Source organism: Rattus norvegicus, chromosome 2 (assembly GCF_021556685.1).
Source record: "Rattus norvegicus strain SHRSP/BbbUtx chromosome 2, alternate assembly SHRSP_T2T, whole genome shotgun sequence".
NCBI lineage: Eukaryota > Metazoa > Chordata > Mammalia > Rodentia > Muridae > Rattus > Rattus norvegicus.
The window spans coordinates 246,039,661-246,054,932 of record NC_141535.1 but is presented as its reverse complement, the minus strand read 5'-3'; the positions used below and the strand labels follow the sequence as shown (position 1 = coordinate 246,054,932).

The 15,272-nt window shown below is 42.3% G+C and overlaps 1 protein-coding gene across 16 annotated transcripts in view; it reads right to left on the bottom strand.

The window, feature by feature from the left end:
• The window catches only part of Erich3 (glutamate-rich 3), a 102,047-nt gene that overhangs the window by 7,004 nt on the left and 79,771 nt on the right, over positions 1 to 15,272 (bottom strand). For 9 of the 16 annotated variants that reach the window (NM_001433092.1, NM_001433093.1, NM_001433095.1 and 6 more), the window contains 1 exon segment: positions 10,175 to 10,880. In NM_001433092.1, the coding sequence (NP_001420021.1) occupies positions 10,450 to 10,880 (431 nt within the window). In that variant the 3' untranslated portion in view covers positions 10,175 to 10,449. 16 annotated transcript variants of the gene reach the window in all.

Here is a 15,272-nt window from a genome sequence, read left to right as displayed (position 1 = left end):
GACTAGGAAGTGGAATTTGGTAGGATTGATGAGAATGCCCCCATAGGCTCCCGTGGCTTTGTTGGAAGAGGTGTGCCACTATGAGTGAGTTTGAGGTTTCAAGAGACCAGCCATTCCTGGTGTTCTCTCTGTGCCTCCTCCTTGCATATCAAGATGTGAGCACTGTTCTGTCATCATATGTCCCAGCCCTCTAAAACCATAATCCAAAATCAAACCATTTTCTTTGATACGTTGCCTTGGTGTGATGTCTATTCTTGGTTGTTAACTTGACTACATTAAAAATTAATTAAAATGCAAAAGACCGTACACACTGATGAGGAACTTTCCTTAAATTATTTAAAGTGGGAGACCAACTTCTAATCCAGGTCTTTGCGATGGGAAAATCCACCTTTAATCTGGCCATGCCTTCTACTGATAGCCTATATAAAGGACATTAGAGAAGGAAGCTCTCTTCACTTGTTTTCTTTTGCCCTCTCTAGCAGTCTATATCTTCATTGGCATTGGAGCCTACTTCTTTGGGATTCAAGCATATGATAAAGACTGGATGAGTGGATTTCCCAACAACCATTCTTGGGTTAGCTGAACCACAGTCTGAAGATCATTCTAATAAATCCTCTTTCTATACACAGAAAGACACATTTTATAACTTCTGTTACTCTAGGAAACTCTGACTAATACTCTTGGTCATGGTGTTTTGTCACAGTAATAGAAAATTACCCAAGACAGACAGACATATACATACACATGAACATGTACATAGACACACAAAAGGACACATGTAGAGTCTATGAATTATAATAAATTCTTCTACCAGTATATCATATAAACTTACGCAATAAGCAAGCATATCTTTCTTTCTTCATTCGCATTCTCAAATTTTTGGAGGGAATTTGTTTATTGTATGTGTGGGGAGGGACTGCATACCACAGTACACACATGGAGGTCAGAGGACAACTTTCAGTAGTCAGTTCTCTCCCTCCACTTTTGATACTACGTTCGTTACCTTCTCAGCTTGACCTTGCCTGCACTTTGTGATAACTGTTTTACCTATAGTGCTGTCAGTGACAACCTAAGAGAAACCAAAACCCTGGTCTTATCTTTCCTGTTTCTTTCCACACACCCTACAATGTTGACACTTTGTTCTCTGCCTTGGTCTCCTACCAGTCAATAGCACAAACCACATAGATGGTAGGGAAAAAAAAGAAAAGAAAAGAAAAAGAAAAAAAGAACTGACATGACATCCCCATAAAATTGATATTTAGAAATATATTTTTTATATTTTTACAAAGGTGTAAAATTTTAATAATCCAGGTCTGTCAACAAGGCTAAGGTTGGCTTTTATGAGTTGTCTACTCATCCAGGATTTGATTGGCAATTTCCAAAGCTGTACATAAAGGCTGTGGAAGGGATCTATAGAGACAAACTGTCTGCCCAGATGGCATGTAGTAAAGTCACCTGACAAAAGATCCAGTCCATTTTTATTTCACTATGGACTGGACTGATTTAGAACACAGCTATGTTGGAACAATGCTAAACAGCCCAGGATGTCAAGTTTCTTCTTAGTTTATCTGTCACTGTTCAAATTCCTGCACAAAATGTTATTGAAAAACCCTTAAATAATGTCATCTGGTTTCTAAACCTGCCCTCTAAATTTATGGATTAATTAAAGAGCATTCATGAAAACAGGGGAATAAAATTGCCTAGTCACCACGTAATAATATACTGTCTAAACTCTGGGAGAAAATGTGCTAATGACACCCAGCTGAGCTATTATATGAACACACACAGCACAGAGAAGTCAAACAGAACATTCCCAAAGCACCAGAGAGTGGGTAATTGAAGCCTTCCTCAGAGATAGCAGTCAGTAGAAAGAGTAGTTTTCATTGCAATCTCATGAGCTCTGAGGAAGCATTTTACAGAGCAATATCCATCAACAGGTCCACTGGATCAGTGCCCAGAGCTTGTGCTTGGGAGGGAGGGTAATGGGGGGGAGGGTGTCACGTATGCCTAGTGCACGTGTAGCTCTTGTTTACTAGTTACATGAACTTAGGAAACGGCACCTCTCTGTGCATCCATTTCCTTATCTATAAACTGTTACTCTCCGTATTCAACTGGCAAAATTCTTGGGGCAATCAATAGTGTTGCCTGTGTGACGTGCTCAGTACTGTATCTGGCTGTAAGAGCCTCATGAGTTGCCCCCCTTTCTTCCTAGGGCCTTTGACGAACTAAGCTTTCTTCCTGAAGTCCAGCCTCCTCAAGAACATCCTTGTCTATATATTGTGTTGGGGAGTTTCACTAGAATTCCTCTAAAGGGATGTCCACTCCAATAGTTCATATTGTTCTCCTGTCTTTCTACATATTGCACCATACTGTGATACTAGAACAAGTTTCCATACACACATACATTCTCAAACCAGAGCGACTTAAAACAGCATTCATCACAGGCATAGGACGTTGGCCAGTTGTATGAGTCATGTTGGCTGACTTGATGCTTAGCTGGCAATCCTGATGATGCAATATCAGTCCCACTATACACTGACAGCACTGAATTCCTCCCTAACTCTGAAAAGACTGAGAAGTTTACATGGACCCTTGTAAAGCATGGTCTAACGTCCATTAGCTCATTAGCAGAGGTAAATTCACCTGCTTGGTCAGTTGGTGGGAGTATGGCTACAGAATACGACTAATCTGAAAATTAGCACCAGGGATTTTATTTTTGTTTGTTTTCGTCTTAAGCACCAAAATATGTATGAAAACACAGCATTTATGGCTAATGTCGGTTTCAGCGTTCCTCTTCAGGACTCTGGGGCAACTCCTTTTGTCATATCCCATATCCATCAGAAGAAAATAAAATTAATCATTAATTAATTTAAAAAGGGCAAAGGGACAAAACAAGGACTTGAAGAAGAAAACAGAGACAGGCAGTATCTGAAGAGTATTCCTAAGGGTCTTCACTAGGTAACAGCCGACCCATACCTCTGTCCAGGTTGACCTCTGGTTTCCTCATGGGTGTCACCCCATCATCTGTGGGACTAGGTCCAGGTGGAGTAGAGCGGCCATGACCAGGTTTCTGGGCTTCACCTGTTATCTGTCCGACTGGTCAGAGAGCATATAAAATATCAAAAAGCATAAGAGAGGCCATGGGAACACTGCCATTTCACATCGTTGAAGCAAGCGGGATCAATTTCATTTAAGCAGATTTGCATTAAAATGTGACTTGATTCTAAAGCTGAGTAGAGATCAAACAGCTCCCAAGCCATGATTCTTTTTGGGGGGAAACACAGCACACCATAGTCAATCATGAAGGGAGGAGACACATGCAAAGAAATACTTCCATTAAGATAAGACAACAGCAGCCAACTCAATGACAGTCGTCAAGTGCACATGCAATGATGACGTGAGTGGAGAAGCAGCCGTGTTGCCTTTCGCTTTCTAGAGATGTGTGTTCCCTATTTTATGACACCCATCATTACCGCTCCTTTAGATGGCTAACCCCACTCCTGCTGACCGCACCCAGAGCATTTCATCCACTAGTAGATTTAATGATTTGACCTCAGTGCTCACCCAGTACGAACAGAAGCCAGAAGGGGATGCCACGGAATTCCTATCAGTTTGACAGTACACACGCCTACATACATTTCTACTCTATGATGCTGATTACTACCATAGACCTCCAAGGCACACAGGTCCAGGTTCAAGTTCTATATTCCATGCTATTTCTTTGGCTTACCTATCTGGCAAAAGAGATGTGAAATCAAAGGAATCAGAGGATTAAATGAAGTACAGTATACATAGCATGCTGTGCTCCCCTGTGCTAACGGGTGCTTCTGTGTACTTGGTAGCAATATCTACTGTTGCATGGCAGGGATGCTAATAAGTATTTTGCACATTTTGCCACCCAAGCCCAAGCCAACATTATTAACCAAATGTAGTCAATTACAATGTCTTTAGTGTCTGACAATTCCCTGTCCTCCTCACTGCTGGCTATCTGAAGGCCTGTGTCTTTAACTTCATAATATCCATAACTGTATATCACCTTGTGGTTAATTCAGTCAGTAACACCAGACTGAGATCTGCCTTCTGGTTCAATCTCCAGGCTGCTCTCCACTTCTGAGCCTCTCCCCTTTCTTTTCTTCTTCACCTAGTGAAGTAGGGCTGAAGTTACCATCTGGTCAATATGCTGACCTCCCCTGGAGGAAGTACTATGGAGCCGAAGTGGCCTGTCAGTGTCCTTAGTTCCTGCTAGGAACCTCATCTTAGATGTGTTATGCTAAAGTAGTTATCAATCTTAATTTGCAAACACAAGAGCTACTGGAAAGGAAGAGGAGACTGTCTCCGGGCCTCTTGGCAGGGAGGCCATTCTGCTCCAGAGGCTCCAGCCCTGGTCAGACCCTCACTCTCTTATTGCCATTGTGAAGGAGAATGTCCTCATTTCCCTGTAGCTCTACCAACGCTGTCAATCCCTTCCTTCTCCTCTGCTAGAGAAACAAAATGAACTGATGCCATCTTAAAGCTGAGGTGCTCAACAGCAGATGAGAATGATGACAATGGTTCTATCAAAAACCCTAAACCATCAAAATCCATGGAAACAGAGTTAAGACTTAGTGAAGTTCACTTTCAGCCCACAGTCACCTTGGAGAGTATCTTTTGTGTCTTAATCATTCTTTGTAGATAATTATCATCTCGAAAGCTTACCACAACAAAACTCACAACTAACATCACGTGCCTTCACAGTGACGATGTTCTGGTGTTAGCTTTGACATTAAAGCATAGCCCAGGAACCCACAATTAATCACAAACTCAAGGCCACAGTTGTTCAAAGACAAATTCTGTCGCCTTACAGTAGTGAGAGTCATCATTGGTTCACTCTAAAATTTCCAGTGAAAATATTGCCCATGGCGGAATGGGCGCTGCACAGTGGTCTGTAAGTCTACCTCTCTGACCTCTCCTTTTCTGCGTCCCTGTCCCCCTGCCCATTCCCCTTTCTCCTCCCTTTCACCCAAATCCATTACACCTCTCCAAACTTGTGTCAGCAGGCCTCCCCAGCCCAGGTAGCCTCCTAGTATCCATCCCTCAGATCTCCTGCAGGTGACAGAGTTGCTGCTGTCTGCCCTTCTCATGACCTCTTCCCTCCTCATGACCTCTTCCCTGCCTCATGACCTTTGCCCTTCTTCATGACCTCTGCTCTCCCCATGACCGTTGCCCTGCCTTGTGACTCTGTTCAAATGTACTCTCTACAGAGAGGCCCGTCCTCAAAAGGCATCCCCCAGATAATCATTCTGCTTCCTAAGGTCTGTGCCCCCAGATAACCCACCATGCTTACTTTCCATTTGGTAAACATATTTCCTCCTTCATTGTAAACTTTGTACAGTCAAGAACTTCATGATATTCACACCAGAAACAGTGTTTGTCAGAAAGCATATGCCTAGTGCATGGTGGTAGAAGGAATCTACTGGAACAGATATTGAATGCTTCCACATTTGTTCAGACTTTATGCTTAGACCTCAACTCGGATTTGTTTTCCATTCAGGCCTGCTGTATCCTGTACACATAATTTTACTTCAGTTATTCTTAATTTACACATAAAAGTACAAAGTGAAGCTATAGATATAGGCCATTGATGGTGCACCAACTCAAGATCCCAGCAACACACACACACACACACACACACACACACACACACACAGCCCAGAAGTTACTTCTATAAACCTTTTATATTGTAGCTAATGGAAAACTACTTTTCCCTTACTTTATGTTGAACCACAAATGTTTTGTTAGCCACAGCTACACACATGAGAAAGACAGGAAGCCAGACAGGATAAGCTTTTACTCTCACCCTGCCCCCCTCCCTACAATAGTGAAACTTTGAGCCAATTGTTTTTGAGAAATAAGATTATCAAGACCCATGAAAAATCTGCAGCTTTTCATCCAGGAATTATACTTCATATATCCTAGCCTAAGGATACAATTGTGAATTTGAAATAAATTGGGTAATCAAAGACTAATGTAATGCTAATCGTAGTGACTATTTAAAATCTATCATAATGGAATGGAAAGATGTAAGCATTCGACAGTAGGGAAGTGGCTAGCTTCTGAGAAAGCCCAGGACTGGCATACATGGAGATAAAGGATGCTGATCACCCAGGAGTGATGGTGGTGACACACTGAAACATAAGGCAGATAATGCATTTATAAGAACTTTCTACATTTATAAAATATGACAATTAACTCTAAAATGTCCGTTTGAGAATTTAAAAACTGACCAAACATTGAAAGTAAATTTTACATTTAACAAATGCATGAAAAAACTAAACTTTCTTTCTCTAATTCATAGTTGTTATTCCATGTGCATATTATGCAGATATTAATGAAGAATAAACATTAAAATTCAACTCATGCTTTAAAGCTTAACAAAGATAAAACCTTATCCCTTGCCACCTAGTGACAAGCTTATACTAATAAAAAGATTGCAAAACATTCGTGAAATTAGAGATATCAAGTAAAAAATATTTACTCATATATTGAGAAAATAATAAACACATCGTTTCTAAAACATGAGGAATAAAATCTACTGATATGCCCAACATCTGTTACTTTACTCATCACCATATCACAAACCATTTTATAGAACCCTACTTTGCAAAAACCACCTACTTAGACAAATACAGGTTAAAACCCTACGCTTCAAATATTTCAAACTACTTGGCCCTTTCTGTCACATATTTTGACACATGGTGTTTATAGGATGAGTTATTCACTCAGTTCTACTTTTAGCTGCTTATTGCCCATGTCAAGTGCCCTGTGCATTCTTAATTTGTTTGAAATGTTTAGAACATTGAATAGTATTCTCTTCTTTAAAAGCCATGTCCTTATCCTCCAAATCTACGAGTAGCAGTTGGCACTGCCCAAGTGGTGAAGAGCCTTGATATGAGAGTCTGTGTGTGCACCATGGGCACTTAAGAGACAAGGCAAGAGGGGCAGGAGAGAGAGGCGGCATGACTAAGGGAGGAAAAGTCTGAGGGAGGACAGAGACTGGACAGCAGGAATTGAAATGAATCTGGTAAGAAATTGACCGAAGTTAGATGGGAAACTGGAGGAAGGAAGAAATCAAATTCTCCTCAAGTGTCCAGAAGCGATGCAAGCCGTCCTTACGTTCATTTGAACTGTACAGGGCTCTGATTTTCATCTTAAGTGGCATTGCATAGTGCAGGCTAGACCTAGGCTCCCCCACATTTGTAGCAGATGCCCAGCTTGGTATTCATGTGGATCCCCCCAATAATTGAGCTGTCTCTGATCTGTTGCCTGCCATTGTATCCTTTGCCCCTACCTGGACTGCTTGATTGAGCCTCAGTGGGAGGAGGTGCTTAGCCCTGCTGGGACTCTGAGAAGGGGTGGGAGTAATGGGGGGAGGGATTTGTAAGGGCGGGACTGGGAGGACAGGAAGGAGGGGGCTGTAGTTGGTATGTGAAGTGAATAGAAATAAATTATGAAAAAAAAAAGTTGCTTATAACCATCTTGCAGCTCTACCTTTGTTTCCAGGGGGTTGCTATACCTGCGTTTCAATGCCCACCTTGCAATTACGTCTTTGTTCGGGGGAGATTAAGTCATTATGCTTATGTTCTGCTCCCATGACCCCGTCTACTTCGCCCACCAAGTCCTCCAATTGAAAGCCCTCTACCCGTGAGCCTTGTCCTCCTCACATTGGTGCTGACCTCTCAAACCCCATCTTAGGGAGAGGCAGCCCGTGTACATGAATTAAAAAGAAAGCCTGCTTTGATGGAAACAAAAGCACTGCATAGTAAGCATGTTATCTCAGGTCTTAAGTCTGTTAGACTTTACTATAACAGTCTATTATTATGGCCGAAATATTAAAGCTAGACACAATGCTTATTTAAATGTATTATGTTCCTATACGTTGAACTGATATCTAAAATATGTATAATGTTGAAAGATGTGTTATTTACACATATGTGTATGTATGTATCTACACACATCAGCGACATGAAAGATATGTATGCACACCTATACACATGGATGTTGTTTATATACATAATAATTTGACATAAAGTGTACATTTTACGCATGTTACGAATCTCTAAGCATGAGACGGACTTCTGCTCGCCTTTAGAAATAGAGCCTCTACAACCCTGCTGGTATTTACAATAGGCATCTGTACTGTGGGCCACACATATGCTTAGGGTGGTTCTGGATTCCCTGAGAGTGCAAATCTGCTGAGTGGTAAGATTCTTCATCTCCAATGAAGCTACAGTGGGCTTCCCTCAAACCGTCACCCTTGATCCCAGACACTCACTTTTCTAAATATTTGTGATGATCACTGCAAGAACTCCTAAAGACGGCCCATGTATACTTGGTTTTGGATTGTACCAAAGCAATAACCTTAGGAGTGTACACAAGGGTGAGCATAGACACAGTTCATAAAACCCCAAGGAAAAGGGAGTTTTGATCAAGCTGGTGACAGAACATGTGCGCCATCAAAGTGTGGAGGGGGTACTAGGCTTCGGCAGAAAAGAAGGGAAAAAAAATCAAGGATCGGGGAGAATAACTGTCAATAAGCACAAATTGCATATGCAAATATCATAATGAATTATAACACTTTGCATGATCATTTTAAAAAGAAAAATACCCAGTTTTTCCGAAATTAAAATAATGACAAAAATCAGTGTTGCATCTGTGTGTTTATCCAGTGCCGGAGCTCAAATCCAGGGCCAGGTGCCCGGCAAGCTTTGTACCACTAAGCCATGTCCTCCACCCATGTGTCAGTCTTCTTCGTTAGTAACTCGCTAAATTCCCTAGATCTGTTTTACTATACCAGAATGTAATGACTAAATCCAAGATCAAAGATTTGAATTATTTTTATCAAAGTGTTTCGAGGATACTTTAATAGGAATTTAAATTTGCATAAGGCAAATCCTTTTGAAATGTCAGTACTCTTTGTAGTGTAATTTGAGGGCCACGATTGATAGCCACTCTCAGTAATGGCCTAAAAAAATAAATAAATAAATTCCTCCAGTCTTTTGCACCACTGAAAAGTGTAGAGTCCATTTTTGGCTTATACTACCTCCTTTTGAGGGCTTACTTGCAGGTCATGTCCCTGGGCAGATCACAGATCTGGAGCACCTTGTGTTGTGTCCCCAGCTTTAAACGGGAATGCAGCCTTGGCACAGTCCTCATGAAGCCTTGCTTTCCGTTTCTAAAGGATTTTGAGACTATACGCTAACTTCATCACTTCCCGCTCCCTTCTCTCTCTGATTTTATATGTAGTTAATAACCTTAGCCTGTTGTCTTCCCTTCTTTACATGTTCTGCTAGGAGTTTCCCTTACACATTTGTTTGGACTACGTTACCATGGTATACTACAAGGTTATGTTAACAGGCCAACAGGAGGGTAACCTCTCAGTACATTCATTCTATGCCTACTTTCAAAGATCTAAAAATAAAAAAAAAATAGCAATTAATTGGACTCAACGTTTTTAAAACATAGCTAGACTTTATAATATTAAAATGTGAAACAAATTTATCTTGGAACCCAGATGAATGGCTGCTGCATTGTCAGGGGGCGGGGCCTGGAGCCCTGGTATGAGAGTTCAGGGATCTCTGAAGAAGCAGCTGGCAGGCAGGCACAGTTCACCTGTCCACACACTCAGCTCAGTCCCCTGCTTGCTTCTCAGAGGTGACAGTAGCCTGTGATCGATCACCTGGGGACAGTGGGCCTGGGGACATGCTGTCCTGCACCCTAAATGTCCCTCTTCAAACAGAACCTGCCCACACACCCCGGAACCTGAGGAATGGTTAAAGAGCTCAGAGTTAGAGAATTTTTGAGAGCAAAGATTGAAACATCTTAGAGAATTTTTCATCTTTCTATCGAATCTAAGTTACAGCAACAGGGAGACAATAGAAGTCTCTAGAAACTCTGGAGCCACCCCGCCTGACCCGGTGTGGAATGCTCTTGGCTGTACAGTGTTCGGCAATGTAACCCTCTTAAGAAATAGCGGCTTCCCCTGGAGAGCAGAGATGGCGATGCTTGTGAGATGATCTAATGTACAACCATGCATAAGACATGCTAAGCAACATGAACTGCGCACATACAAGTGTGTGCGTGACTCAGAACAAAGAGCGATGTTAGCGTCCATCTCTAAAGAGCCAGACATGTCTTTGACTTCACACATGTATTGTGTTTTATTTGATTCTTGAGATAGAATTACCATAGGAAGGAATTTACAGAAAATAGGAAACAGGCTATTAAAGAATGATGAAGCGATTTTTTAAAATGCAATAGAAGGAAAACTGCAAGCTGAAAATACATGTGTAATTCTGTGACAAGAAGAAAGGGAAATATAGAATCCTTCCAGAATCATCCAGCCGATTGCCCAGCTCTGGCAGTAGCAATGACCAAATTAGCTTCCATGCACAGGTACAGCGGCATGTCACTTCATGGGCTGTACTTACCCTCTTCTACCCAAGGGAGGCCTGCTTCCTTCAGGAGCTCACTCTTAGCCCTCACCTCTGAAGAAGCAACCTGCCTGGACTCCTTGGGTTCACTCTCCAATAAAGCCTGGCTTCCCTTAGTTGGTTTCTCCTCGGTAACATGTGTACCGCTGAGCTCCGTCAACCAAGGGCCATTATCCCCATCCAGTTTTGTGATTTCTTGCTCTTCGATCTCAGTTCCCAAGTACTCCTCGGCTGGAAAGTGTAATTTCCCTGGATCACTGTTTTCCCGCAGATCCTGAGAAGAGGAACTTTTGGAACTTTCGCCTTCGCTGTTTACGGAGTCAGCTTCCCCACCCACCTCCGTAGACTCATCTTCACTCTCACTAGAGTAGGGGTGACTTCTAGATGAGATTGATGACGTGGTTTTCAAGTCTACAAAAAATGAAAAAAAAAGATAACCTTTTTGTTATATCCTTAATTTGTCAGCTGACATGGAACTCTATTGGGAAACAGTCATATTAAACCTTTCACAAATGTTAGGGAAAACTGTTCACTTTCTCAATTACATTCTATATTATTATCATAATAAAAGAAAAAACTTATCTATAAACCACCAAGGTTTTTTTCTTTTACTGTGGTTTCTTTTTATTTATGGGGTCATTGTTGTTTTGTTTTTTCTTATTATTTTGGCATGCTGTCTCATTATGCAGCCCGCACTGCCTTCGCTCTCCAAGTGTCCCAGCTTCTATCTCCCAAGTGATGCTATTACATGTGTGTGCCCCATACCCAGCTTAGGAACCATGAAAGATGTTAACCGACCACATTCAACTGAAAAACAACCATGAAAGATGTTAACCGACCACATTCAACTGAAAAACAGCTCCGGGTTTGACTTGTCTCTGTGAACCTCTAGAAGGGCTATATATATTTTCATTATTGGAGATCTTGAATAATGGTTTGTTCTTTATAAGAACACATATTTCCTTCTTCTCCCAGTTAGCCACATCAGTAATTTTCAGTTACTTTATCGGCTGTAAAACCTACCATCCTAGAATGCTCTGGTATCTGGCTACTATCTCTGCTCTTACAAAGCAGGTACATGTTAATGGTTTTAAGGTGTGTTCGTGTAGATACTCCCATTTTTAGAGTCCCTATTAGGGAGATTTTAAAAGGAAGCTGCCTGAGAGGAAGGCATGGAGTACACACTCTGGAAGAATGTCTTAGGGGAATTAGAAAGCCAGGCAAGAATGAGAGATAGTCCACCAAAGAACAACTCAACCAAAACCATGGTAACTTCAGAAGTAAAGAGGATATAATAAAATTAAGAGGGAGCTGGGTTTTCACACGTTAAACCAGTGAGATGTTGGCTGCGGGCAACCCTACGAGGATATAAACACCCTGGTTTTACTGGGCATTTTAGGACCAAGGGTGAAGAAATTCCAGTAACCTAAGGCAATTCTTGAAGAACACAGGAGGGCAGAAACCATGAGGCAGACATAGCAGAGCAAAAATGGAGGCCCAAGCTGAACTCCCAGATGGAGCCACAGATCGGTACTAGAAACATATAGTCGTCAAAACTGCCTTACACCTGAACCCAACAACGCTTCTGGAAGCTGCCAAGACTTAACACACATGTCGAGTCTATGTTAGGAAAAGGCGCTAAATAAAAGTCCCCACTTACATTACATTGTGTCAGACAAGAGAAACACAAAGTTAGCCTTTGCCTTCTCAAACAAGTGCTCTGAACTTATCGTTTTCATTAGGGACCAAGCATTAGGATAGACTCCATCAAGTGAGTCTCCAGGGCTTCCTAACTTCCCACTTGGCTTGCTGATTCGTCTATCACTATGGGACAGCTACACAGATGCCTGTGCTAGTTAACATGTAGCTACCGACGAAAACTAACTAAATAAAAACACCCGCCGTCCCTTTGTCTTCCCCCTGTCCCTCTGGCCAGCTCCCTAAGGTTCATTCTAAGTACAGTCATGGAGGCATACCAACACTCCCAAGGTGCAAGTGAGGCTCCTAGCAGGAAGACTCACTAGGGGCTGTTTCTTTAAACAGCAGGCTCTTTTAAGCACCATTCACTTCATCCCAATTCCCCAGGAGAGCCCTCTTCTGAATCATCGGCTCCCTGCTCTCCCTTCTACATCTGTACCTGACATCTCCCTGTAAAGAGCCCAGAATTCAAGGGGACAGACCTCTTGTCTTATTTGTGCCAATCCAGAAACTTTGAGTCTACAACTCAGCAAGTCTTGTAAATGCTTCACACGATTTTAAAGAGGAACAACTCATACCTATTAGTGGTCCCATGGATGGCTCTGCTGATGCACTGCGAGCTGGGACATGATATTTAGCTGACTCAGGGACCCCAGAACTGCATGTACTTCCTGAATCTCTATCATCCCTACTCCAGGCTCTGGGAGTCGTTCACATGATGATAAAGAACGACTCCTTCTTTCTTTCTTTAGTAGCTTCTGTCAGGTATATTATCTTATTTCATAGACTGGCAACCCATTGTGGTTCAATTCTGAGTAAGGTCAGTAGAGAAAGAAGGGGAACTGAGAGGCTTCAAAGAGGCAAGTGAACCTGATGTCTGATGCACACTCAGTCCCCCTTTCAAATGTCTCCATCTCCTGGTGTAATTTACACTCACTTTCATCCCTTGTCCCCATTTCTGTACAGATCCTGGGGTAACACGGGGCTTAGAGAAGAAGCTTCAGGACCACACAATGGAATTTCCACCATGAATTGTATTTTTCTTTCTTAGAAATAAAACCATGGGTTATATAAAACGTTCATTTAAAGCTGTCTCGAGGACATATTTGAAAATGTCTGTCATTAGAATTCAAAGGCTATTACAGGCCTAGAGTAAAGCAGCAGCCTCCTGCCTGACTCCATCAGCCCCACAAGGCTCCCCCGCCCCCAGTCCTGTTGGTGAAAGACCCAGCTGTTGGTCTCCCTGTCCAGGAAAGGATGTGTCCTCCATGCCTGAGGCTTTGCCAAAGCGGACTGCATGTCCCCCACTGCTTCTGGTCCCTAGCACGATCGTTGCTTTCCCCAGGACATTCGATCATTCAATCCCCATCTCTCCTTTCTCTGTGTCATTAACAATATTGACTGGCTGCATGGGCTCACCCACCCATAAACCCTGAGAGCATCCCATGTGCCAGAAAACACTCTGCAAAGAGAAGAAGGCTGTGCCTTGGCTTCTGTATCAAGTGCATACTCTTGGGTGACCATCTACTGCCTCCCCTTTGCAGAAGAGATGGATAACTGCACCACTCATCGGGTGATGGTTCTTTTTCCTAGCAGTGCCATGGAGGCCTCTCAGAAAGGGTCGCTGCCTTCTTCGGTCTCCTCACCATCAGCACCTGCACCATCTGTCTTAAAGCAGTGACAAGAGCAACGCTGTGTTTTCAACAATCCCCACTCTCCAGTACGGAACATGCTTTAAAATCCACCAGTTCTCATAGTCTTTGTTTTTACCTTGTTCTGCTTCTTGTTGTTGTTTGAGCTAGAATCTAAGATATCTTAATTTCGATGAAAACTTTATATCAAGCCCAAGGAGCCCAAGCCATTAAAGCCCGCAAATCTTTTCAACTGTAATACCAATGGCATTTCTCTAATTACTAAGTTTAAGAATTCAAAATGAAGAGCCTGCCTCACATGTGGCCCATACATATACAGCCACCAAACTAGATAAGATGGATGAAGCAAAGAAGTGCAGGCTGACAGGAACTAGATGTAGATCTCTCCTGAGAGACACAGCCAGAATACGGCAAATACATAGGCAAATGCCAACAGCAAACCACTGAACTGAGAATGGGACCCCCGTTGAAGGATTCAGAGAAAGGATTGAAAGAGCTGAAGGGGCTCGAGACCCCATATGTACAACAATGCCAAGCAGCCAGAGCTTCCAGGGACTAAGCCACTACCTAAAGACTATACATGGACTGACCCTGGACTCTGAACTCATAGGTAGCAATGAATATCCTAGTAAGAGCACCAGTGGAAGGGGAAGCCCTTGGTCCTATGAAGGCTGGACCCCCAGTGAACAGGATTCTTGGGGGAGGGCGGCAATGGGGGAAGGATTGGGAGGGAAACACCCATATAGAAGAGGAGGGGGAGGGGTTAGGGGGATGTTGACAAACCGAGAAAGGGAATAACATTTGAAATGTAAATAAGACATACCCAATTTAATAAAGATGGGGAAAAAAGAATTCAAAATGAAGTCTTTAAGAATGACACTCCTATTTTCTTCAATGCCTCCAGGACTTATGAATACATATATCCTACCATGACTCCTGTTTTATACTCATGAGTTTGTGAACTGTCAAAGCTCATACCAGGAATCAGGGCTCAGGTGAACTCTGCACAGACAATACCTAATGAGACAAGTAATTGATACTCAATGAACATTCTAGAACAGTGGTTCTTAACCTTCCTAATGCTGCAACCTTTTAATATACCTCGTGTTGTGGTGCGGCCCATAAAATTATTTTCATTGCTACTTCATAACTGTATATTTGCTATTGTTATGAATCATAATATGAAAATCTTACATGCAGCATATCATATGCACATGGGTGTTGCGACCTACATGTTGAGACCCACTGCTCTAGAATGAATAGAGACTTCAAAATGTAGAAATACAAATTAAACCAATATATGAGCCAATCACTTGTCCTAAGAGAGGGCATATGACCACCAAAAGGTAATTATTACTCACTGAAATACTTCAGCCCACCAGTGAGATAAATGTATAACTTATAAGGACATATTTGCTGACAGTACCACTACCACAGGAAGCAAGGGCTCCAG